Source organism: Takifugu rubripes, chromosome 8 (genome assembly GCF_901000725.2).
Source record: "Takifugu rubripes chromosome 8, fTakRub1.2, whole genome shotgun sequence".
In the NCBI taxonomy this organism is placed as follows: domain Eukaryota; kingdom Metazoa; phylum Chordata; class Actinopteri; order Tetraodontiformes; family Tetraodontidae; genus Takifugu; species Takifugu rubripes.
Window position 1 is genome coordinate 7,608,406 of NC_042292.1, and position 24,061 is coordinate 7,632,466.

General features: G+C 46.2%; 1 protein-coding gene across 13 annotated transcripts in view; it reads left to right on the forward strand.

Annotated features, from left to right (window-relative positions):
• Positions 1-24,061, forward strand: part of tns1a (tensin 1a) — a 47,752-nt gene that overhangs the window by 20,245 nt on the left and 3,446 nt on the right. For 3 of the 13 annotated variants that reach the window (XM_029840189.1, XM_029840190.1, XM_029840199.1), the window contains 28 exons: positions 1,644-1,682; positions 2,635-2,676; positions 4,399-4,448; positions 5,026-5,197; positions 5,271-5,321; positions 5,408-5,530; positions 5,653-5,717; positions 6,053-6,136; positions 7,413-7,525; positions 7,598-7,658; positions 7,753-7,828; positions 7,894-8,023; positions 8,127-8,192; positions 8,282-8,407; positions 15,620-17,296; positions 17,981-18,061; positions 18,369-18,532; positions 18,716-18,860; positions 21,255-21,320; positions 21,752-21,778; positions 21,924-22,005; positions 22,240-22,775; positions 22,873-22,959; positions 23,103-23,231; positions 23,328-23,423; positions 23,521-23,598; positions 23,673-23,744; positions 23,937-23,963. In XM_029840189.1, coding sequence (XP_029696049.1) covers positions 1,644-1,682; positions 2,635-2,676; positions 4,399-4,448; positions 5,026-5,197; positions 5,271-5,321; positions 5,408-5,530; positions 5,653-5,717; positions 6,053-6,136; positions 7,413-7,525; positions 7,598-7,658; positions 7,753-7,828; positions 7,894-8,023; positions 8,127-8,192; positions 8,282-8,407; positions 15,620-17,296; positions 17,981-18,061; positions 18,369-18,532; positions 18,716-18,860; positions 21,255-21,320; positions 21,752-21,778; positions 21,924-22,005; positions 22,240-22,775; positions 22,873-22,959; positions 23,103-23,231; positions 23,328-23,423; positions 23,521-23,598; positions 23,673-23,744; positions 23,937-23,963 — 4,465 coding nt within the window. Of the gene's footprint in view, positions 1-529; positions 554-1,643; positions 1,683-2,634; positions 2,677-3,043; positions 4,047-4,398; positions 4,449-5,025; positions 5,198-5,270; positions 5,322-5,407; positions 5,531-5,652; positions 5,718-6,052; positions 6,137-7,412; positions 7,526-7,597; positions 7,659-7,752; positions 7,829-7,893; positions 8,024-8,126; positions 8,193-8,281; positions 8,408-15,619; positions 17,297-17,980; positions 18,062-18,368; positions 18,533-18,715; positions 18,861-21,254; positions 21,321-21,751; positions 21,779-21,923; positions 22,006-22,239; positions 22,776-22,872; positions 22,960-23,102; positions 23,232-23,325; positions 23,424-23,520; positions 23,605-23,672; positions 23,745-23,936; positions 23,964-24,061 lie in introns of those variants that run through there. The other 10 variants (XM_029840193.1, XM_029840200.1, XM_029840201.1 and 7 more) reach the window with 9 other exon arrangements.

The window sequence follows — 24,061 nt, forward strand, 5'->3', positions numbered from 1 at the left end:
GAAACAAAGTCTGTTGAAGAGGTTTAGTGCAGGTGATTTAAAGAGTGTGAAACGGAGCACTGGCGCATTATCCAAACGTAGGAGCCAACGGGCTTTGATTTCCCAGACTTGAATAATTACAGAAAGACCCCCCCCCCCAAAAAAAAAAAAAAAATGAAGAGGGGGGCTGGAGGAAAATCTGCAAGAGACTCACCTGAAACTTTGAAACATTCCCACACACTCGTCTCAGGTCACTTCTGTTTGCCCCCTGATGACACATTCTGGCTGGGTTGAGATTGGAAATTGCAGGGCCCCCCCTTGGGGGTCCGTCTGAGGCCTAGTTCCAGTTCAGCGGCTTTTCAGACTCCCCTTGTGACTTGATAAGAGTATAAGCTGCAGGTTTTTAAAAGCCCGAGTCCACCGTGACGTCCCTTCTCTCACTGCTCGACGGTTTTTTAATGCGGTTTGCTGGACCAATATTTGCTTTTCTCAATAACCTCATTTCAGGTCTCATCTTCATCTTCTCCAGCTGCCACACAGCTCAAAAACCTATGTACCTCGTTGCTGCACCAGAGTAGGTATCTCAATAATATTGACTTAGTAAACTTAAGAAATACACAAGGGTGTTGTTTAAAAATGGTGGGTTTGAGTTCCGTTAAACGGGACTCGGCAATCAGAACATTAGCAGATCAACACTAGCATGATCAGCTCACGTAGCCCGAGTGGAAAATCCTCCAACTGTTCGGTGTCACGCTGAAAAGAGAGAAAGAAAGAAAGATCAAGAAAGAAATGCTGTGCGACCGTTTTGTGTGGGTAAACAGAATGTGTTGACGTCACATGCTAACACCTGATGTTAGCATGTGACGTTTGGGTGGAGGACAGATCACCTCTGATTATTGTTTTCATGTATCAGGCTCTTTTATCGGTCCACATTCTGATGGATTTGATGATAGCATAACAAAGAACACGTCATTTGTTCTCCAAATGAGGGGGCTAATCACGGCTTCCTTCCTGCCAGCTTGCCTCTGTTGACGGCTGATATAGCGCGCTCTCATCTTACCGCTCGTAAACATCCGGCAACTCACAACTGTTCCCAGAGTTCAGCATCCATGGACTTGAGCATCGAAGAGCGCCTGTTCATGAACCATAAACAGTCAAATAATGCGCTAACAGCTATCCTGTTAGCACTGGGCCACCATGCAGTCAAACTTAGCATCCAAGTTTGTGGAATTTGGAGGCACCTGGAGACCATAGCATGCATTACAAAAACAAAATACTTGTCCTCATTTCAGAAGTGTCTGAACTGACAAAATGAATTTTTCTGTGACTGGATCCCCAAGAACGTCCCATCCAAATGCTTCTTGTTGTACATAAACTGTTTTTTTGTTTTTTTCGTGCTGATTCGCATGTTTCCCAGTGAATCTGCTGCCATTTTTCCGGAATGACCCGGACGGTTTTCCCACAGGCTCAGTCAGCTCCGTCCTTTCTGTTGCATCAGAGGCTATTTACGTCCTGCTGGGGGCAGTTTGGGAACCACTGAGGAATTCAGGGGGGAATATTCCAAGATGTCCAACCTCCTCTGCTCCCAGAATGCCTCACTGAAATCATGGTCAACCGTTCGCGTGCTCCACGTGCTCACGGTGTCTCCGTTTGTCCTTTTGCAGGTCACCACATCATGTCAGACGTCCACCAACCATGAGCTGGTGAGTGTGGAAACACTTGTGTCAAACTTGTGTCAAACATGTTCCATTCGTACCTTTGGTGCAACCTTCATGAAAAATGGTGCCGTGGAAGCCTTCAGAAACACGATGTCAGTGATACAACCGTTGACACTTATGGGATGGACGTGATAGTTTGCTCAAAATCTTAATGTGTGATGGACGTCTTGGTCGAAGACGTGGGTGAAATCGAACAAGATGTTTAAAGCAAGAAGGATTTCATAAGTCTGCTCGTCTTCAGTTGCTGGTTTGTTCCCAAAAAAAGGCCCATCAGTGTTTTCTTTACCGTCACATGGCCACTTCTGTCATTCCCCCTTTAATGAGCTTGTGTGGGAGGTTCGATTCCCTCCCAGAAAGGCTGCACGCTCAGCACGTATTTCCATGAGTCGACTGTTTTATTTTACCTGAAGGAAAGAAGTTCTCTGTTGACCAGTTTTAAGATAATTGACCAAGATTTGACCAAATTAGGAGCGTTTCAGGCTGGACTAAAGCAGCTTTTGACTTATTTACTTTGGGCTGCTGACCTTTTAAAGAACCTCAGCAGCTCGTTAAACAGCCCCTGCTTTTGTTTATGGAGCTTACATCAGCGTACGACTCCAAGACTTATTAACGCATGCATCATTGTCAAGATCCGCTCTATTACGTGTGTGTGTGTGTGTGTGTGTGTGTGTGTGTGTGTGTGAGTGTGTGTGAGACTCCAGCCTCCTGTCCTGATGCAGTTAGCTTGTTCTCCCTGTACTGGAGTGTGTTTTCAGTCCTGTTTCATATCTTTTAAGCGAACAGAAAGTAAGCTAACAACAGTGATCACTGAGGTGTCCGGAGCATTCTCTCCATCCTCTCCTCTCCTCTCCTCCCCTCTCATCTTCTCTTCCCCGTGTTGTTTCTTCCTCCGTGTGAAAGAAACAATGACTAACCGCCTGTCTCGTTCTCTCTCCAGCCCCCCACTCCGCAGCTGCCATTAAAGCATGTAGACACGCCGGTAAGTAGCGCCTCTTCTCTGTCGGAGACATGCTTTAAGCGCTGCTCATCCATCCCTTCACAGAAATGACATTTTTGAGGATGCTTGTTCCTGCAGGCTGCAGAAGGTGGCAGCACGATGCAGCACATCGTAGAGCACACACGCACACGTAGAGCTAACTGTTTATACAGCATGCATACAGCTAGCACAAATAAACATCGCAGACTATGAAACCGTAAACGCTGCACATCTGTTAGCATCCGTTTGCTTCCAGTTTGCATATAAATGTGTCTCGCCAGTGTCGCGGATCACAGCCGAGCGTTGGCCCGCGCGAGCGTGTTTGGCTCCGCTGAGGAATGGCAGCTGTGGGCAGGTGCAGCAGGGCGCCAAGAAGGCCAGATTCCAGGAAAAATAAATAAAAGAGAGTCAAACATCAAAAAGGAGCTCGTCTGCTCTTTTCATCAGCTCAGCAGAAGCTCCAGTATAGGAGCTGCGCTGACGTCTCTCATCCTACTTTATCACTTGTGTTTGCGTCTGAAGTCGCCTGAATGTTTAGAAGTTCTGCTGTGACTCATGCTGGGACGATGTACACGATTAGGATAGCAGATTAGCAGTTTGAAGAGATTAAGTCTGTTTTCGCTTCGAAAGAACACTTGAGACCTGAATAATGTTTTTGGTTAGCTTATTCACTTTTCTACTACCGGTATGTGTCTGTCTGAGTTAGTTTGGCAACATATATATGAAACCTATTTCATCTACATTAATAGTTGTTAACAGTTGTCCATGCTAGCATATAATGGAGTGTAAGTTTTGGCTACCAGAGCTAACAGTTGCTAACTTTGCTGTGGCACCTCATAGGATGGGAAAAACATGTGCGTATTGGGAATATTTATGTTTGAAGGGGGTTTAGCTTCTGCTTTATTGCTATTTAAAAGGGTTCCAATACCAAAACATGAGTTACCAACACATCAGTTTGTTTGCAATAAAAAAAAATGTGGAAAGAAATGTGGCCTGAGGGACGGCTGTGACAGGAAAGAGTTGGTAATTACGAGAGCTAATGAGCCCGTAGGAGGACCCTGTCCCAGAGATAGAGCGATAGAAGAGGGACAAGAGAAACCATGGGGAGCACAGGAGAAGACAGAGGAGCGGTAAAGACATGATAGGAGCATAAACAGCATGTATATCACGTCCTCACTGGCACAAAGTTCATGAGAAGTCGGTGTTTTGTCTCAGGCGAGGACCTGCAGCCTCATTTTTTAAAATTTTGGATTTTATTCTGGAATCCGAACAGCTGTTAGCTGTTAGCGATGTCTCTGGGAAACTCAGTAGAGAAAAGCTTTTCTCACCTGCGTTCATCCTTGAGATGGAGCACCGGTCACCTGTTCAGCAAGGTAGGCCCCGCCGTCAGTGGGACAACAGCCGTGTTTCTAACGGTAACCCCCCGAAACGCTGCACAGACAGGCTGACCAGGCTCACCAGAGTCCGTAGAGCATCTGGTTCCTGTGAAGCGATGAAGCGTTACGCTTCTGAGTTCTCAGGTCAGGATTCGGGACAGAGAGCTCCAGGTTTGTGTTTTGGGGAACATTCCTGCCAAAATGGTCATTTAAAGCATCGTGGGAGAATGTGTGGGCTGAGGAGGTGCACTCAGCTGCTGTATCCCTCTTTCTGGCTGTTATTGACTCAACTGTCAACTGCCGCATTTTCATGTCCACCCTGTGTTTAATACATGTTTCTGATTTCCAGGGATCTGCGAGGTCCTGCAAGAGTGTGGAGATAAGGCGGAAGCAGTCTCGGTAAGGAGATGTGGTGTCAAAACCACCCAATTGGGCTGTTTAAGGTCAACCAACTTGAACGTCTTCAAGAACGCTTGATCTCCACAACTTGGAGTTGAAAAAGAGCCTGTAAATGTTTTTCTCTCCTGTGAGCTGCAGGAGTTTACTGTTAATGGAGTGAATGTTCATGTTAAACTTTGGTTGTCACAGCATCTGGATAAAGGATTCATTTAGATATGTGAACAATTAACATTTGATGTCAAATAAAGCAGCCTATGAATCATTAAATAGAAATTTGCATCAGGCAGATGATTATTAACAGTGGACGTTAAATTGCGTGTCGTCGGCATAACAACGCGCTCTGTCAACACTGCACAAAATCCCTCCTCGTGATTAGATTAATATTTAATCAGATCCAGATTTCAGGCTGTGTTTTGACGATCTCAAACACATTAGCTTGATGTGGGGCTTGGAAAGTTTGGGAGGTTTAATGAAGCCCAAATTCAAATACTGTCCCGTGACTAAACTGAAAGTGAAACTAGACATTTAAAAGATCCAACACAACCATGACAGAAACTAGTTCTGTGCTCGACTCCAGAAGCCAGAGTGTGGTTCTGACCATGGAGGAGAACTATGAGGTAGACCTGGTCTACATCACGGAGAGGATCATCTCCCTCTGCTTCCCCATTGGCATGGAGGACCAGGGCTACATCGCCAACCTCAAGGAGGTGGCCACCATGCTGCGATCCAAACATGGAGATCATTATTTGGTGAGTGTCTGAAGACGCGCACAACACTTTTACATGTTCTCACAGCTTACGGGGATCCTCTTTGTCGGTTCAGGTGCTGAACCTGAGTGAATGGAGGACTGAGTTATCGAAGCTAAACCACAAGGTACAAACATCTCCAAGACCCAGTCCAAAAACACACTGGCATGTGGTTCTAGCAAGTGCCTGACTTTCTGGTTCTATCTCCATCAGGTCTTGGAATTTGGCTGGCCGGACTTTCACGCACCAGCCCTGGACAAGATCTGTAGCATGTGCAAAGCGATTGACACGTGGCTCAATGGAGACTCGCACAATGTGGTGGTGCTTCACAACAAGGTAGGGCACACCTGTTAGCTTCCTGCTTCCCGATTTGTTACATCATTAAAACATTTCCTTGTATTTAATCAGCCTTCTCATACTTCCTGAACCCTGAGACTTCCTCCGTGTTTGTGTCACAGGGGAACCGAGGTCGAACTGGGGTCGTGGTGGCTGCTTACATGCACTATAGCAACATATCAGCAAGGTATCCAAAGGACTTGGCTCTGATTAGCTAACATGTTAACGCTTGTTAATGCTTGTAAAATTGTCCTCGTTACATGTCCTCACATGGACGAGAGATTTGACTGGTCCTAGTTAGATATGGAAAACCCGTCAAACACTCCATCCCATCCAGCTCATTTTTCTGAATCGATTAGCCGAGGCGCTCCAAAATGGCTAGCATGCCTTCATGAGCGCATTAACAGTTGTGATGGAGCCAAAAGCCTCATTGTGAGGGCATTAAAAATCTGAGGTTGAAAAATGAATCTTCTGAGTGTTGTGACGAATTTAACGGTTCTCGTCTCATGTGGCTTCGTGCAGTGCTGACCAGGCCTTGGACAGGTTCGCCATGAGACGGTTCTACGAGGATAAAGCACTTCCTGTGGGTCAGCCGTCACAAAAAAGGTCATTTATATTTTGGTTTTTATAAGTTTGACCTTTGCTAACCGAGCGACACTTTAAAACTCCAACATGGTGGTGCTGTGACTCCTCCCCCCTCTACAGGTGTAAAAGCAATGCACATGCTAATTAGCAGGATATGCTAAAACATGTGGATTGTGACAGCAGACAAATATCCTTCATTTCCTTATTTCTTAATATTAACAAACAGTCTGTTGAACTGTATGAAAGAGCAAACCAAACATTGAAGCATCCATTCCTCCAGTTTTGTTTTGGAAAAGCCCAAAACAGGAAATTATTTTCATTCCTGTCTTTCAGAGAACAGCTGTAAGCAGAGGGAAGAGTTTTATCTCTAGGGATTCTTTTGGTGTCCCATAGGGCATCATCTGCATAGTTTTAGAACAATTTTTTTTGGAACAATTATCCTTTTTGAGTTAGCATTGGCTGATTCCGCATGATTCTTTTTCCAGAGTGACCGTAGCAGAATGGAGTGACGCCAATCATGAGCAGTCTGAAGGTAGCTCAGCAAGTGTCCTCCGAATCCTTAATACTTTACAAGCACCGTTGTTAGCGTCTCGGCGTTATTAGACAGGGCAACGCTTAAAGGTACGCCCGTGGTTAAACACAGAGGGAGTAATCGTGATCTGAATGAGAGGGACAAAGGTCAGAGGGAATACATGAGGTGGAGAAACTGAAGAAACAGCAGGGGAGCTCACACCTCTTCATCTGAGCTTGTGAATTAGACAGCAGCCTTTCTCTGCAGGTCTCTAGCCTTGCCCTCTGCCCTGCTGCTATTTCCTGCATTGGATATAATTATCTCTGCTCCGGGAGTCCGAAAGGATTACGGTGTGGAATGTGTGACATCAAGACGAGGAGGTTTTAGCTCAATCTGCCACTGCTGTAAAGGTGCGACGCTCCAACGTTAATAACTGCTAATCACAGCGGGAAGTCAAGCTGCGGTAAACAATCCCCCGGCCCCCAGGGAGCGCCACTGGACTCCAGACTGCACTGGGAATGTGCAAAGCAAAGGATGAAAAGTTGGGAAAACGGGAAGCAGTTTGGCCCAGCTGAATCTTTCATTTTCATATGAACTTGCTCACATTTAAACTTAGAAGCCAGGCGTGTCGCCTTCTGAATGTTAGCAACATGTTAGCTCTCAGGAGCCACTGGATATTTGCCTCCATCTAAATGCAAGCTTCCTCACTGGCGAAAACCTTTTTTCGCAAGCTCAGACCTGTGATTTTTAAATTAAAACCAGTTAAGATTCAAAATTTGCCGGCAGGTATGTGCGATACTTCAATGGCCTTCTGTCGGGGCACATCAAAATCAACAACAAACCTCTCTTCCTGCACCACGTCATCATGCACGGTATCCCCAACTTTGAGTCTAAAGGAGGTGAGCACCCGCCAGATGAACCGGAGCACATTGTTCTGGCAGGATTGTGAATAGGTTGTCTTGGTTGCACAGGCTGCCGCCCTTTCCTGAAGATCTACCAAGCGATGCAGCCAGTCTACACGTCAGGGATATAGTAAGAAAACGTTTATTCCATCATCTATCTGTGTTTTAGTTAGGAGACAAGGATGTTAGCCTACGCTAACACTTTATCGCTGTGATTCTTTTAGCAACGTGCAGGGAGACAGTAACACTAGTATCTGCATCACCATCGAACCAGGCCTCCTCCTGAAGGGAGACATCCTGGTAAGTTTTCCCGAGTGGGCGGGCGAACGGCTTGAGCTTTGTACTGACCTGACATCTCGCCGTAGCTGAAGTGTTACCACAAACGATACAGAGGCCCGACCAGAGACGTAGTGTTCCGGGTGCAGTTCCACACCTGTGCCATCCACGACCTTGGCGTGGTGTTCGGGAAGAGCGAACTGGACGAGACCTTCAAAGGTAATGGCTTTGCGGAGCTTTTAACATTAAAGTAACAAATAAACATAACTATTATTTGACCTGCTGCTCATTATTAATCATTTCATCCTCCTCGTCTGTGCAGACGACAGGTTTCCTGAATACGGGAAAGTGGAGTTTGTTTTCTCCTATGCACCAGAAAAAATTAGAGGTAGCTTTTATAATAGCACTGTTCCACATGGAAGCGAATGGTGGTGTCAGTAAGAGACTTCATTACCCATAATCCCCTCTGGTCCTCAGGCTTAGACCACCTGGAGAACGGCCCCAGTGTTTCCGTGGACTACAACACCCAGGAAAACCTGATTCGCTGTGATTCATATGACAACTTTAGCCAGCGCTCTGAAGATGCCGTGGATGGAGAGCGTGGTACGGCCCAGCACACACACATTTGTATTTTTGTATGTTTGTGAGGACTCATCACCATGGTTGTTGGTTGAGGCCCTCCCAAAGTGGCATGTATGCACACAAGTTTGTGTTTTTATTTTCGAGAACTCTCATCAATATTGGTAGATGTAGCCTGTAGGAGAACACACACATCCATACACACACATACACACACACACACACACACACACACACACACACACACACACATAAAAACACGTAAAATAAAATAACACTGTTTTAATTGCCTACAATGTTGCTTTTACCACGAAATCAGGAGGAAATTCAATTAGAGATCAGCAATAAAGTTTAAAATTATTATTACTTGTTAGAACAATGTTTTATTATAGCTGATAAGCAACATTTCTGAATGATTACAGCCTTTTATTTACTTTACTGGCCAAATTCTTACACTATTATTTAATACTGTGTGAGTTTTCAGTGCCCCCCCCTTCTGCCTGTCATTTACAACTTTAAATAGCTGTTGCAGAAATAGGGGGCGTCAGTCGCCGCACAGCTGACCCCCCCCCCCCCTCCCCGGAGGAGGAGGTTGTAACCTGAGATACCTTCATTCTCAGAGCCCCGAAAGCTTTCAAGTGCACGTCCGCCTGCTCCAATGTTTTGCTTCTGTTGCACCAGGAATTCAAATGACGAACTCTTCATGTTGCTTTTATGAAATTGCAGCTCCTGTAATCGCTTGGCGACAGCAGGGTTGCCATGAATTGTTGTGTTGCCTGAGACGTGAACAGCTAGCAGTGTTCTCAGCACTCAGCTGAGCAGGAAAACCATCCCCGCCGGTTTATTCCTTCCTCTAATTGCAGCCGTCACTCTGAGCTGCAACTGAGGGACTTTTCACTTGTTTTGGAGACCAAACTGAAAATTTTCTGTCAACATCAGATTAATTACGACGGCATAAAATTCTGGGAAAACGATTCAGAAAGGCAGAGAATGTTAATTAGGCAGCAAATACATGTGTGAGATTGCTAATGCAGCGAGCCGCCGCCACATGAAAGACACTGATATGCTCCCAGAGAGAAACTCCTATTTTTACTCTCCACAGTTCAGGGGCGACAGTTCAGCCCACGACTGCAGACTTGTTTATGTGTCCAGGTGCGAAACGCTCGTTTCATCCTTTGGGGATGGCCGACTCATCCCGGCGCCGTTTCTAACAAAGACTGGAAAACTTGGCATTCTGTTCTCAAAGACTTGGTGAAAGATGGCTGTCTGTAAAGGCTTGGCAGGATTAGGGGCTCCAAATGTGATGCCCTGGACTGCAGAGAGCATTTAGGAACAGTCACTCAGCTTGAGGGCATTCAATAATTAGACGGTTTCCTTTATATAAGCAAATAACGTGCTTATGTATGCGCAACTTCTCATGAGGCAATATTTCATCCGTGGAGTTGTTCTTTTTCTTATAGCCCCCACAGAGTGGATGCATCCACCCAGCCAGAGGTCAAACCAGTCAGAGGCCACTCGTTTCCGTGTCAGTCCTTGGCAAAATACCCTCCAGGGCTGTTATCCAAAATGTGATAAAATGCCACCAGGGGTACCTTTGGATTGAAGAACTGGTCTCTAAGGAGTATTTCCACTCGACAACATTTGAAGAGTAGCTTCTTAGGAATGTTTTTTGATGGATAAGATGTGATAAAAATGCCCTATACATTCACTTTCAAGAGATAACACCTCAGGAAAGTGCCTGATAAGATGTGTTAAGGAGTCTAGTGTAGTATAGGATGTTGGTTTAGGCTAAATAATAGTGAGCTGTAGGGTTTTTAGGCACATGATACTGTCTAATACAGTAGCCTCTCAGTTCCCTTTACATAAAGAGCCTTTTTAAATTCATAGGAAATATTCAGCTGTGTGACGGTAATAAATTTGTTTAAAATGTAGTGTTGTAGTGTGTCGTCGTTTTACGTGCAGTTGATTTGTGCGTCTGGTGTACAGTGACGCGGCAGCTCATTCCTCCGTGTTTACCGTCCTCCTCTCATATTTGGTTGGGGCTGAGCCCTGAAACATGTCTGGAGTCGGCAGAGACAGAGATAGAGAGAGGGGCCCCAGAGGAGGGCCACACGCAGAGAGCAGCAGACTTCTGTGTCGAACAAGGAAGGTTCGGTTTGTGTTCAGCTGCAGATATACATACTTGACTGTGAGGGAGACCTTGAAATCCCGACTAACTACTTTCTTTGGGAGTTTGTCACTCCCGTTGGCCATTAACGAGGACTAATGTTCAAAGTTATTTGATAAAACAATAAAGTGTATTAATTTGGATACTGGGCAGTCAAATCACTGCAGCATTAGCTAGCTGAAATGTCATCCCGTGACTGACGAGCATTTTGTATCCATTTGGTTCATGGACAAAAGAGTCCGTTTGTCTGTTTGTTGCGTTACCGTGGCAACATCATTGCGCCCTGTGTGTTTGGCACCTGGCCTGCATAAAATGAGTCATGGAACGGGCGATTTCTGTGTGGAACACTTTATGAGCAGGCTACAATTTGGGTACACCAAAACTATGCGGGGCCTCCAGTTGGTAGTTTTATGTGAAATCCAGAGACGCGGACACAAGACATCCAGTGTCAGTCTGTGCCTAATGTGTTGCACAGTTGAATTACATAATCGTGCGGCTTAGCGAGTCAAATAACACTGTTCGGTTTTCACGGCAACGGCTGCGTGCTGCGCTGTGACGAGACTTTGAAATGTCGAAGGTCCAAAGCGTCGTTTCCAGGTTGAGAAAAGCTCCCCGTGTGCCTCACAAGAGGGCTTCTACTTAGACGTCCTGCTGACAGCACAGTGAGCTGTTGCAGCAGGTTTAGATCTGAGCCCTGGAGACCCCGCTGAGCCGGTACTCATCTTCTAATGTCTCCTTCTCCTACCATCCTCCAGCTTGGTCTCCCGCTCTGTTTTCCTCTGTTCCCGCCTCCTTTATTCAGTACTTCAGGGTTACTGACTGTTTTATATAAGGTTAAATGTTTTTGGCAGGAAACCATGTTGACGGCTGGCCGACTGTGATTTTCATGGCAGCTAAAAGTTGTCATTTCAAAGACAGATGCACAGAAAACAGACCCACCAGGCAGGAGACACCAGGCGTGCAGAGGAGGGTGTGGCGGACAAGCCAGCAAATCATCCTGATGTGATCCCATCTCTCATCAAAGAGACGAGGACAGTTTTATTTCTGTCCTTATGCAAAAATGTTCATCCGAGCCCCACCCTAATCCACTTTAACCCAATCAAAAGTGTTGGTTTTTTTGAGAGCACGCCTTCTCTAACCAGGGTGAGGTTACCAGATTTAAACCTTCTCTTCACGCTTTTAGGACTTTGTTTTGTACGTTTCCATTTTCTGCCTGGGAAGTCAGATAACCCATCTGGTTTGTTGCTCTTGAGGACTGGTTTTCTGCCTGAGAGCACAGTCCTGCAAGGACTGCAATTTTCTGGACATGTCTGACTCCTGCTGGTGTTGGACCCACTGGAGGAATGACCCCTGTTCCCGTTTCCCAGGCCCCAGGGGTGACTCCCCAGACACAGTGTGCTGCACGTCAGCAAGATTCTCCCAGGGATGCTACTCTGTTCCTGAGTTCTTTCATTCAGACGCCCTAACTCTTCACCAGTTTCTGTAGATGGGGGCTCAGAGTCTGAATGGATAGTGAGAGGTGTGTTTGAAATCCACCTGATGCTACACAAGGATTCATCCAGTCTGTAGAAAGACATATTGCTCCTCCTGTTGTGCACCTGTTGAGTTTATCACTTCTGAATCATACGAGCTACCGTGGTCCAGAGCTCCGTGATCCGAGCTGACAAATTCCTGCTGTCTAAATGGAAAAGAGTCAGATGCAGCCTGACAACCGACAGCCCGAGTCTCATCGTATGACAGACAAGGTAGGAATGAGTGACATCATCCCGAAAGCAGTCTTGGGGACAGACGCTTATACAGTCACGTTACCTCAATCGGTGACAGCTGGACGGTGGATGACGGATGTGCTCACAGGCAGACACGGCAAATATAAAACCCTGACAGTTTTCCTTGTGCCGGTCACTGATACACTCATCACGATTCTTTCACAGATATTCCAAATGTCCCTCTTTAAACTAGCTCCTCTTCAGTTTTATCAGGTTAGAACGTCCACCCAAGCATAATTTTCCAGCCCTTCCTATTAGTCTCAGGCACCCAGAGGTCTTTAGGAGGAATCAGTCAATACTTGTCACCACCCGTTGGCATGCATGCAGCCATTTTCACGATGATATGAAAGCTGTGAAGGTGAAAGTCGCATCCTGCTGCGAGACGCTCAACGGCTCCTTGACAGCACCCTGCCTGCTGTCACGGGTTGCCTTGTGATGAAGGCCCCTCCTCAAGTCGCTGGACTTCAGAGCTTTAAAAGTTGGAGTGGCAGGTTGATAAATTAACCTTCAACACAGGTGGGAAAAGATTCATCTTAAGATGATGATGGTGAAGGAAGCCAAGTGGAAAATCGTTTTCATGTTAGAAAAAAGTCAAATATCTTTCGCCATGTCTTTAAATTGGAATTAAAGTTAATTAGCAAGACTGACCCCCTGCAGAGCAAACAAAAGTACCCACAATATAGTCTGAATCATCCAGATTTATCAGTGTTTTTCTGTGCTGGTTCTCACTGTTAAGCTTATGCTACGCTCTTTGACTGCCCCATTTGTTTCATCCTTTATGAGCGTGAAAGGACGAATCATTCTTTCCAGAGGTCCTGGGTTTAAGGTGTACCTGCCCAGTTCTCTGTAAACCTGCAGACCACAGACCAGAGACAAATACCCAGTCTAGACAGGTCAGATTTTGACATTGGTTTAAAGCAAAACAAGGTTTCTTCCCCATCTTGACCTTTCTTAAAACCTTAAACACCAATTAAGTTGCTAAGTTGATATTTTTTAGGGAAGATTGTGATGTGTTCTAATGCTGGTCCTCCCGTTGTGGATTTTACTGAATATGTATGAGGTTGCGGTTTTGAAGTGTGACTGCGGTGAATAGCGCTTGTTTACTACAGTGGGAAACAAGTTGTGAAATGTATTTATGTGGGTCACACTTCTGCAAATCCAGAGATCTAATTTGAGGTCTGATGTAAGTGTTTACTGAAACCAACGTTGTTCCCTCCAGCTCCTGAGAGTCAGCAGCATGAAGGTGGATCTGCCTTATATCATAGTTGAGACAGGAGATTGTTCGGAATGGAACTGAGTCTCTTTCAAGGGCACCTTTTCTAAAGAAAAAAAAGCCACGTGATTCTTGCGGCTGATGGACAAGGCTGTGACTGCGGCCCTCATTTGAGTTCCTGTCATGCCGTGTTTGCGTGGCACTTCCCATGTTTATGGAGGACACCTGTCTTCCGCTTTTGGAGGGAAAAAAAATAGCAGCGGAGGCGGTTAAGGGGGTGACACTCACCCCGGAAACATTCACACTTGGCCGTTGAGTTGTCTCACTCAGCTGACGTCAGTGCAGCTACTTCATCTCGCTGGCACGCACGTAACTTGAAAACATGTCAGCGGCATCACAGCCAACCAAAAAGTGGTGCAGTTTGCTGAACAAAAATAGATTTACAGACGCGAGCTCTGCTGAAGAACATCTGTGCTTTATATGTGTCACACTGTTCACGAGTCCTGGTGAACTGATCAATGCTGCAACGCCAGCAATTTCACATTAAATCAGTGAACAGTCACAGATCAGCAAGCAGGGGTGAGGCGAAGGGGATCCCCTCTGATGACATCAGCAGGTGGCAGATGGTGTGGGAGTTGTAGTTTATTTCAGACAGCTGGGTGGTGGTGGTGGCGGTAGAGTCCCTCCCCCACTGACGGGGGGAGAGCTCATCCCGGAACGCCAGCTCACCCCTTTAGGCAGCACTGTGGTACGGCCCCACCTCTCCTCATACAGCATATGTTGGGTGATGAGAGGACACGAGAGCAAGAGTCCAGACGTAGATATTTCAGTCTCTGAGAGGCAACTGAAGGACTTTGTAAACTGGGATTTAGCTTCGTTTTTAGATTAAACAAACTGACTGAAGGGGAGGAATTCTTCATTGCTTCAGTTGTGAATGAGAATTAAACTGTTGACTGACTCCAGGTAAGCATGGCTTTCAAATGATGGAGGGATTAAGATCTGAAGCAACATTTTCATCCAGATTAATTGAGACCACCTCTGTATCCAGCTCCGTAACCTGCTTTACAACTTGATTTTAGCCCTTTCGTTGTTGCATGAGAGCTGTCGCTGAAAGTGAGGTAGCAGCAGTCAACATATGAACCATGTGTGTGTCATATGTCACTGAGCAAATGTGTGTGCTGGACGTGGGAAGCCTGTGGCAGTGTGTGTTTTTCCTCTGGTAAGCTTTCAACAATGCCTTCCACAAAATGAGCGATGGCACGTGCGATTGTTGTCTTGGGAGCATCTAAGTTGGTGTTTACTGTTGCAGGACGTGTTGCCATCATATAATTACACTGACAACTCTCGCTATGCCATGTTTGTTGTTGGTTTAAATGTATGCTTTTAAGGTCCAGCCTTTTTCATCCAGGTTTGCGTTCTTGCTGAAATTCACAGACTGGTTTTAAAGCTCTCATCAACAACATTTACTCTGTGTTCCTTGGAAGAACATCCAGACCAGAAGAATTTGGGTTTGGGTTGAGGTTCAGTTCGGCTTCACATGCCATTTCGGATTTGAACCCCCCCTTCCCCCCCAAAAACACAAAAATCATAAAATTTTGCCTGGATGGTTTCTATAAATACATATGTTACTCATTGCTGTGGAAAATAATATCTTGTGGTATCCCAAAATTGTGTAACATACTGGCATGGTTTGACTTCACCAGAGTGATTTAGCAGCTAGAAACCAATTTCAGCTCAACATCCTGTCCCGTAGCCCAGTTCAGTTCTGGGTGTTCTGACTGGCCTTGACTCACAGGCCTGCTCATTCTTTGCGTGAGACAGGAACCACCCTGGGTCGCGTCACACCGTGTGGGCATGGACTTGCGCAACGTGACATAGGCTGTAGACCTACAAAATAGTTATAAATAGCACTTGGTTGCTAGAGGCTGTGCCTAATGCTACACCTCACTTTCAGAGTAAAATGGGTGGGTGTGTTTTTGGTATCCCAGTTCAGTTCAAATGTTAAAGCAAAACAGATTAAATTTCACATGGGTGAAGCCAACCAGATCCTGCACTGATCATTTTGTTTTGTTTGTGTGGTTTTTTTCCAGAGGTCATTCACACTCAAGGTCCACTTGATGGAAGCCTTTATGCCCGGGTCTGTAAGAAAGACTCCCTGGAGGGAGTTGTCGCCATCAACGGTAATCCAGTCCATGAAAATTCCTTAGCCAGCACAGAGAACCAGTTACAACACACAAGCTCCTTGCTTCAAACCGCCGAACAGACCCTTCCTGTGATTGGCCACGCTTCTCTTCCTGCTGTTGACCACACACTCTCTGTGAGCAGTGACTCGGGCAACTCCACTGCATCCATTAAAACTGATCGTACCGACGAGCACAGCCAGCCAGTGCACAGCACTGTCAACCACAACAATCCGGCAGTTCCCCACCCGACACTTAGTCCCCAGGAGAAAAAAGAGCTTGATCAGCTCCTTAGTGGCCTCGAAGCACCGACTCTTCAACGACAAGCCTACCTGGCTACATCCACCAGTCCGGGAGGCGGTGTCCGACACCTGGTCCCAGCACAAGTGCACGTTAACGGAGGCCACCCAAGGCTAGTTCCTGTCCCCTCAACGGAAGAGCGTGAGACGGACATTCTTGACGACGAGCTGCCAAATAGCCAAGAGGGAAACAGTGTGGACAGCCTGGGTACACTGTCATCCTTAGAGGGTCAAGCAACCCCAGGGGATCTCTATTACCAACAAGAGAAGTCCGTCAGCAGACAAAACGACGGGCCATATCTTGAGAGAGGCGTTTGTCGGGAAAAAAAAAACGAGATGCCCATGCATGGAGTTCATACTCCGATGATGCAGGAAAGACCTGTGGACTCTGTATCCCCACAAGGGGGATATAACAAATACCAGAACGGTGGTGGGATGTACCACTCTGAATCCTATGGGATTCCACCTGCCAGCAGCCCGGAGGGAAACCCTAAACTGATGCCCAGGGCCCCAGAGAGAAGCACAAGTAGCCGGGAGGCTGTTCAAAGGGGCCTCAATGCCTGGCACCAGTATAGCCTCCCAGATGATCCATTTGGACCTCCCCTGCAGTCAACCCATAGCATGCCACAGTTCCCCACAGCAGCCTCACAGCGGGACATAGAGCAGTCCATCGAGGCACTGAATATGCTCATGCTTGACCTGGACCCCATTAACTCTCACATGTCCAAGTCCCATAGTGCACCCTCCGGGGAGAACATCCTGAATTCATCCCAGGCACCCTTCTCCCAGACCCTCTCCAGACCCTCATACCAAGGAGACTCCGCCATCCACAGATACAATAACTCTGAATCTGTCAACAATCCCTCCCATCAGCCCATATGGTCAGCTGGAAGAGTGTCAGCAGTGCCTAACCAGAGCCCTATTATGGATTCTCAAGCACATTTGCCCCAGAGATCCAGCTCGAGCTGTCAACACCAGAAAACCACCCCAACACACACCCCAGAGCCCAATCTCCATGCACGACAAGGAGCCATCCATTACCCCATTGATCCCTCCTTTAATTTCAACCAGCATCTCCCAGTTAGGCCTGCAAACACTTTCCCAGGTGTTTCCCCCTCCCCAGACCTGCAGGGTTCGTCTCCATACCAGGGCTTCAGTGCCTCTTCCTCACCCCTTCCTGCGCTCACTCCACAGCCAAAGAACACATCGTCTTCATCCCTGCCTCAAGAACAAGATGTTGAGGAAGAGGCGCTGAACTTGGAAGGTCTGGTGGCTCATCGCATTGCCGGTATGATTTATATTGTTATAATGTTGCAACGTAATACAGGTGTTTTAAGTTTGTTTTACAGTGCTCTTTAACTGTTCACCAGTCAAATATGCAAACAGCACTCTCGGGGTTCGTTCTGTAAAATCTGGCTCCAGCTGGGAGCAGGCCCTGAGCACCAGGCTGCACGTGAGCCGCGTGGCTTCCAGTGGTCTTTACCACTGATTAGTCACTGGGGGTTGCAGCGGAGTCTGACCCGGTGCTGTAAATTTAGCTGTGCTGCAGAGCTGCTGGGTGTGGAGATGGAATGAAAGTAAGAATAGCTGCGCATCCAGGAGCTCAAGCTTCCAGGGATTTTCTGCATTCTTGGTTACCTTTATGGGAAATGGTCTTTAGGGTCTGAGGCTCCCCCAGTGGTGCAGTTGTGAACTGCATTCACTTTTAGATGAGGCAACTTGTTTTTAACATTCTAAGAAGTTTAAAACATCTCATTTCACATTTTTTGAATCAATTTCATTCGAGACATTTTTTTCTGATTTTTCTTCTCCTTTTTCTGTTCAATCTATCTCCCCCACTGTGTGGATGACTTCCCCTCCCTCTAAAAAACATTGCTTTCTTCTCGGCACTGCTCTCATCTTCTTCCCCTACTTGCCTCCTCCATCTCCTGACCTCCACTCACCACCCTGACCTCCCTCTCTCGGAAAACAGAGTACAACGCTCGTATCCGGGGCATCAGCGAAAGCATGACACCGCAACAATCTGACCGTCACCGCTCCTATTCCTTCTCTGGTTTGTCCACTTTGCCTCGCTTTTATGTTCCGACATATATTTTATTTTAAAAATACTTTCCATTAATTTTTACCTCCATGAATTTTCATCATTTCTGCTATCTTTTCATTTCCACTGCTCCCCTTTCCCTTCTCTCTTGTTTTCTCGCTGACGACAGGTTGAGGTTATGCTCGCGCTACATTTAAGGATTATTTTTTCCCAAACTTCCGACTGCTAGTCCTTTTCTGTGTTGCATCCTCTGAAGTATGTCTGCTCTTAAACTTCTGATGGTCGATCTTGTTCTTATGAATATTTCCGCGTGGTTCAGGCGTTCGCTCCAGAGGAATGACCCCAGAAGTGACACAGGACAGCGGTCGACGTAGGACCACCAGTGAGGGACAGTACCAGAGCAGCCACGACAGCACACCAATGGTTGATTCACCGGACTTTGCCCACAGTTTGACCCTCAACCCTGGAGGCAGACCCAGAGAGGTCAGCCTTGTTACAGTGCTCTAAATGTGTTGACTAAACCGAGTAGAAAATTCAACCCATGTGATAACTGCACACGTCAATGTTCAAAGCCAAAAAATAAAATAACTACAGTGTGTGAAAATAATGGAGGCCAGTTATCGTGCTGATTGGTTCATGTTGTGGTGGACTCATTTTTTTCTTCAGGGCCAGATTCACAGCTACAGGGAGGTGTTGGAGGACAGCGAGGTGGACCTTGTCATGCACAGTCCCACCTTCAGAGGCGGTGGTGAGAATTCCCCTCAGACCCCCAAGTTCCCTGTGTCACCACAGACTCCTTACTTTAACATGTGTAGGTTGACTCAAATTCTCAACACTGAAGTCTTCTGATTTGTGTCTTTATTTTCTACTACATCATAAAAGCCATGAACAAACCAAAGCAACAAAGAAGTCAAAGCAGTTCAGGGTTCCAGGTTGCGGTGGGATTGGAATAATGCAGCTGGATTTTACATCAGTGGCTCAAGGACAGAAATTAAATAGTCTCTTAGTGACAAATCAAAGGAAGTTGGTCGTCACAATTACGGGCTTCCCATTCGTATACAAAATTATTTGTAGCATTGTCAAAATTAGAAACCATGCTGTTGGTGTCCTTCATCCGTAGGGCAGCGCAAACCTGCTTAGAATTAGGACATCCGGGTTCTCCACCCTGACCCCAGGCCTTGTAACTAGTTGTCTCGCCGTCCACCCACAGCCATTTCCCTGAGAAGAAATGCAGACCAATCCAAACGGGCTCTGTGCTTTGGGTTTTGAGCAACTGTTTGCTAATCAACATCATCTCGGTTTCAGACAGCAGGCTGGCAAGGTCACGGTGGTGCTGCCTGCAGTAGCCCATAGCTTCCTCCCAAGTTTTCCTCTTCCTCACCACGATGGGGCTGTAGCAAAAAAATGTTGTCTTGTAGTCAGGGCCTGCATCATGCCAACCATCGTCAAGTAACATGCCATAGTCTTCTCCATGTTTATGATCAGGCTGATCAAAGGCCCAGAATAATACAGACGCCTCTCCACCTCCGGACCACCTCCATTTCTCTGTGTGTGTAGAATTTCTATAAAGTCCAATCCAGCTTATCTCAGTGCGTTTCTTCTCAAGTCTCTGGTTGTCGTTTCTGTTGCTAACGTGAGCCAGGTCAGTGTGATGCACCTGGCAGAATTGCTGAGCTTTGTGCCAGGTCATTTTTTCCTCGATGTAGACATACTTGCTTGAAATTGTGGACCAGCTCAGCAGTAGCAGGGTGCAAGAGAAGGTTTTCTCCATCTGTTCCTCGTACATCAGGCAGCACAACAAAGGTGTAAATGAGGCTGGGTTTGGTTTTGCACCTTTATTTTGCATTCTCCGGGCCCTCCCACTGACACCCAGCGGCAGCTTCAGGCAACAACACACAAATTACACTGGAACAAATATGTGATAGATCAGTCATTTGGCTAAAGATATTGACCTCCTTTAATATGATGCTAAAACATTCGAAAAGGGACCAAATCTGTGTTTCTTATTAATCGTTTGTAAATATGAGAAACATAGAAACATTAATGTTCTTTCTCAATGACACGTCTCAAGCAAATGTGGAATTTGTTTCAGGCAAAACAGGCCATGTTTTTGCACGACTTGCAAAACAGCAACAACAGCAGCAGAGGTGCAAATCACACTTGAAAATACCAACAACTGGCAACCCGTCAGGTTCCAGAAGCAAATGAAGACTAGAACACATATTTCTGGGCTCCAACACAGCATCACAACTAAAACAAAGCACATTTAACTGAATTTTCTGGAGTACATCGCAGAAGTTGTTGCAACCTTTACTCCCCGTTTGGTCGACAACTGGAACTTGCTGTGCTGCACCCACTTGTGTTTGCTGTCACCTGATCACTGCGGCTAATAGCTAACTGGTGTGGATGTTGTCTACCAGTGGCAGCTTTTTTTTGGCAGACATTAAGTAGATGTTGACAAATATTAGCTATACATTAGGTAGAGCAGCTTGTTAAAATAATATAAGACCACAGCTTTTTGGACTTTACTTACACTTAATGCAAGTCTAATGCCCTATAAAGATGTGAGCCAACTGTTGTGGACAATGTTTAGCGAATTCTGAAGGTAAATTGCAATTGAAAATGGAACACATTTTTTAAGAGGATTATTCTTGTGATAGATCTAGGTTTCACTTTGACACCATTTTGCTGTGCTATGCTAAGCTGTAGTCAATCCCGAGCTCCCAAAGTTGCAGTAAGTGACTGTTCTGTGGCACAAACCATTACCTTGACCATCACCTGTCAGCACGCCACCTACTCTGAGTTCTTGTTATTATGTTGATTTAGATTCTTTCTGGAATGCCAGTTTTTCTGGCACAAGGAATGAGTCAGCACCAGCATGGATCATGGCACCTCAATTTTGGAAATAACTCCTCTGTTTTGATTATTTTGTATCTCTTCATCATATGACCTCATGCTTAACCTTTGATATGTGGTTTTGACTCATCTACAGAGCATTTACTCTGATCTCAGAGTCAGTGTTGGTTGGCAGAATATGTTTTTCATGACTTTGTGGTTGTCCTTGGTTGATGCCAAAACTAATTCCACCGAAATCAGTTGACTCCTTATTTAATCTATTTCCATTCCAGACATTCTGACATCTTTTCATGCCTCATCACATGCTCTTCGTCTTTCATCTGTCGTGGTTTCATGTCTTTTCCTGCAGCTCGTGTCCCTCCAGGTCTGGCCAAGACTCCTCTGTCAGCACTGGAACTGAAGCCCCATGATCACGGTGGGTTCAAACACACCAGACTCTTTACAGCATTTGCAGCTTGTTTCGGCCTTTTCTGCATGTGCATTTGGACATGACTGCGTTGCTCTCCTTAGTTTAACTCGGTTCAAGATGCTTTTGATTTAATCCTAGAGTTTGATCCTAAAATTTACAAAGATTTGTGGGATTATGTCCGGATTTAAATTTATAGAGTGAAATATGATTTTCAAAGCCACTTATAAAGATCAAAGGTAGAATAATCCTGTAAACAGCCTCTCTGCGTTTCATCTAGCGCCCCCTGGTGGTCAGAATTATCATTATTTCATGAAGGTTCTCCCTGTTGTGGCGAGCACTCCCTCCTAGTTTTGCTTGGCACTCAACCTTTTTCTCCTTTTCTGCTCCTCCTCCACACATCTCCTGTCTCTTGTCTGTCTCTCTTTTCTTGCCACCAGACTCTGATTCAAATGAGGGAGAGCAAGGTAAGGGTGTTTCTATGACAACACACTCTCCAGAACAGGTCTTTCTTTCCAACATCCCATTTCCCTCCCCCTTTAACTTTATTAAAATGTCTTCTTTTAGAATCAACACTTGTGACCCACTTGACGTGTTTTGAATCTTCTCCAGATAACCACACTTCCAGGGACTCAAGAGTTCAACCCTTCAACACCTCTTTCTCTTCCACCTACCCTAGTCACAGCAGTGATGGGTGAGTCTGTGGTACGATAATAATCTGGACATTAAGAGATTTATATGGGCATAAGAAAGGAGAAAATAAAAGTGTTGAAAACAGTCTGACTCTACTCAAACATCTCACGAACCCCCTGGTGGTTGGTTCCGGAGAGGTCAGGACTGTGACAGTAAATGGTACCATTGGAAATCCAGAGCAGGTGATCCTGCCAACAAGCCATTTACCGTAGATATCATCTTTACTTCTGTCCAGAAGAAGAACCGGTTCTTCAGACGTTCACAGCCACACCCCCTCCTACGCAAACAGACCCACCTCCGCTGAGGGCTCCCAGGTCAACGTCATGGGAGTCCACACAGTGCCCGGCAGTCCCAACACCCTCCATCGCACCGTAGCCACCAACACTCCACCAAGCCCGGCCCTTCAGAGACGTCTGGGTCAAGCCAGTCCCTCACTAGCCAGACACCAACCCCCAGCTGGTGCCAACAGGGACAGTGTCCCCTCCAGTCCTCTGATTGGCCGCAACCCTAAAACAGCAGCTGCTGGCGTGCCCCCCAGCCCTCTAATGGGCCGCCGAACGGCGATGAGCGGCCACAGCACGCCTGATGACATCGGCCCACCACCTTCTACGCCTGCCTTCCCTGTGTCCCCACAGCTACCAGAAAAGAGGCACATGTCCACTGGAGACGTGGAGAGGACAGATAACAAGAACCTTATGGCCGGTGTTGGCAGCAGTGCGCCAAACCTGTCTGGCACGCACACGTTGACAGACGTCCAAAAGTCCATCTATGGTAAGACGCACAGATGAAATATCAGAAATTCTATTTAATCCCCTCTTGGATTGTGTCCTTCACTTGAAATCTTTCTTCATCTCTTTGGTTCCAACAGATGGGTATCCGGACATTAAGATGAATGTGAAGTTTGTCCAAGACACATCCAAGTTCTGGTACAAGCCAGACATCTCCAGAGAGCAAGGTGAGAGGAGAACAAGCTGCAGCCCACGAAGACAAATCTAGTTGACGGAGTGAAAGGACACCAGCCTGCATTCATATTTCTTCCTCTATTTATCCCTTTTTGCCCTCTTCGCCCCTCATCTTTTCTCTCTTATCTCCTTTCAGCCATCAATCTGTTGAAGGACAGAGAGCCCGGGGCCTTCATCATAAGGGACAGCCATTCCTTCCGTGGAGCTTACGGCCTTGCAATGAAGGTGGCCTGCCCGCCGCCAACTGTCCAGCAGAACAAAAAAGGTAGACATTTGGAGAGTGATATTGACGGGTCCTCTACATTTACAAGTTTCCGAATTCTTATTGTCCAATCAAACAAAATTGAAATCATTTTCCTAGTTGGAGACTTGACCAACGAGCTTGTGAGACACTTCCTGATTGAGACAAGCTCCAGAGGTGTTCGACTCAAAGGCTGTCCCAATGAACCCTACTTTGGTGAGAGTCTGCCTCGTTGAGATGGTCACATGGTGACAGTGGGCTGTTTTTTGTTTGTTTTTTGTTTGTTTTTTTTACATCATTTTTGGCCTTGTAGGTTGCCTCTCAGCGCTGGTTTATCAACACTCAATGACCCCGCTAGCTCTGCCCTGTAAGCTGATGATCCCCACCAAAGGTCAGGCCCAACCACGCCAACTTCTGGAAGCAAGAGTCGTCTTTCTGCTAATTCTTCCAATTTCTCTCTTGTAGACCCGAATGAGGAAGCGCTGGAGTTGGCCACACCCACTGACCCAGTTGTCGAGCTTCTGAAGCAAGGAGCAGGTGAATTGTGGGAGATTGGTTGACTCAGACAGACTGCTGGTACTCTAGAAAAGCGTATGACAAAGTAGGAAAAAGGGGGAAATAATGTCAAAGGCCGGCTTGTGATTGGAGTTATTTGAGCGTTTGAAAAAGAAAAAGAAACAGGACACATTGTTCCTCTCAGCTGACACCTTGTCATCCTTACTGTTACAGTTCAGAAGGTTCCAGAGGAGGCTTACGGTAAATATTGGTTTGCACTGTTCTGCCCCAGCCTTTGACTGAATGCAGGAATGTCAGATATTATATTATATAGCCAAATAAAGTCAGCTGATGCATGA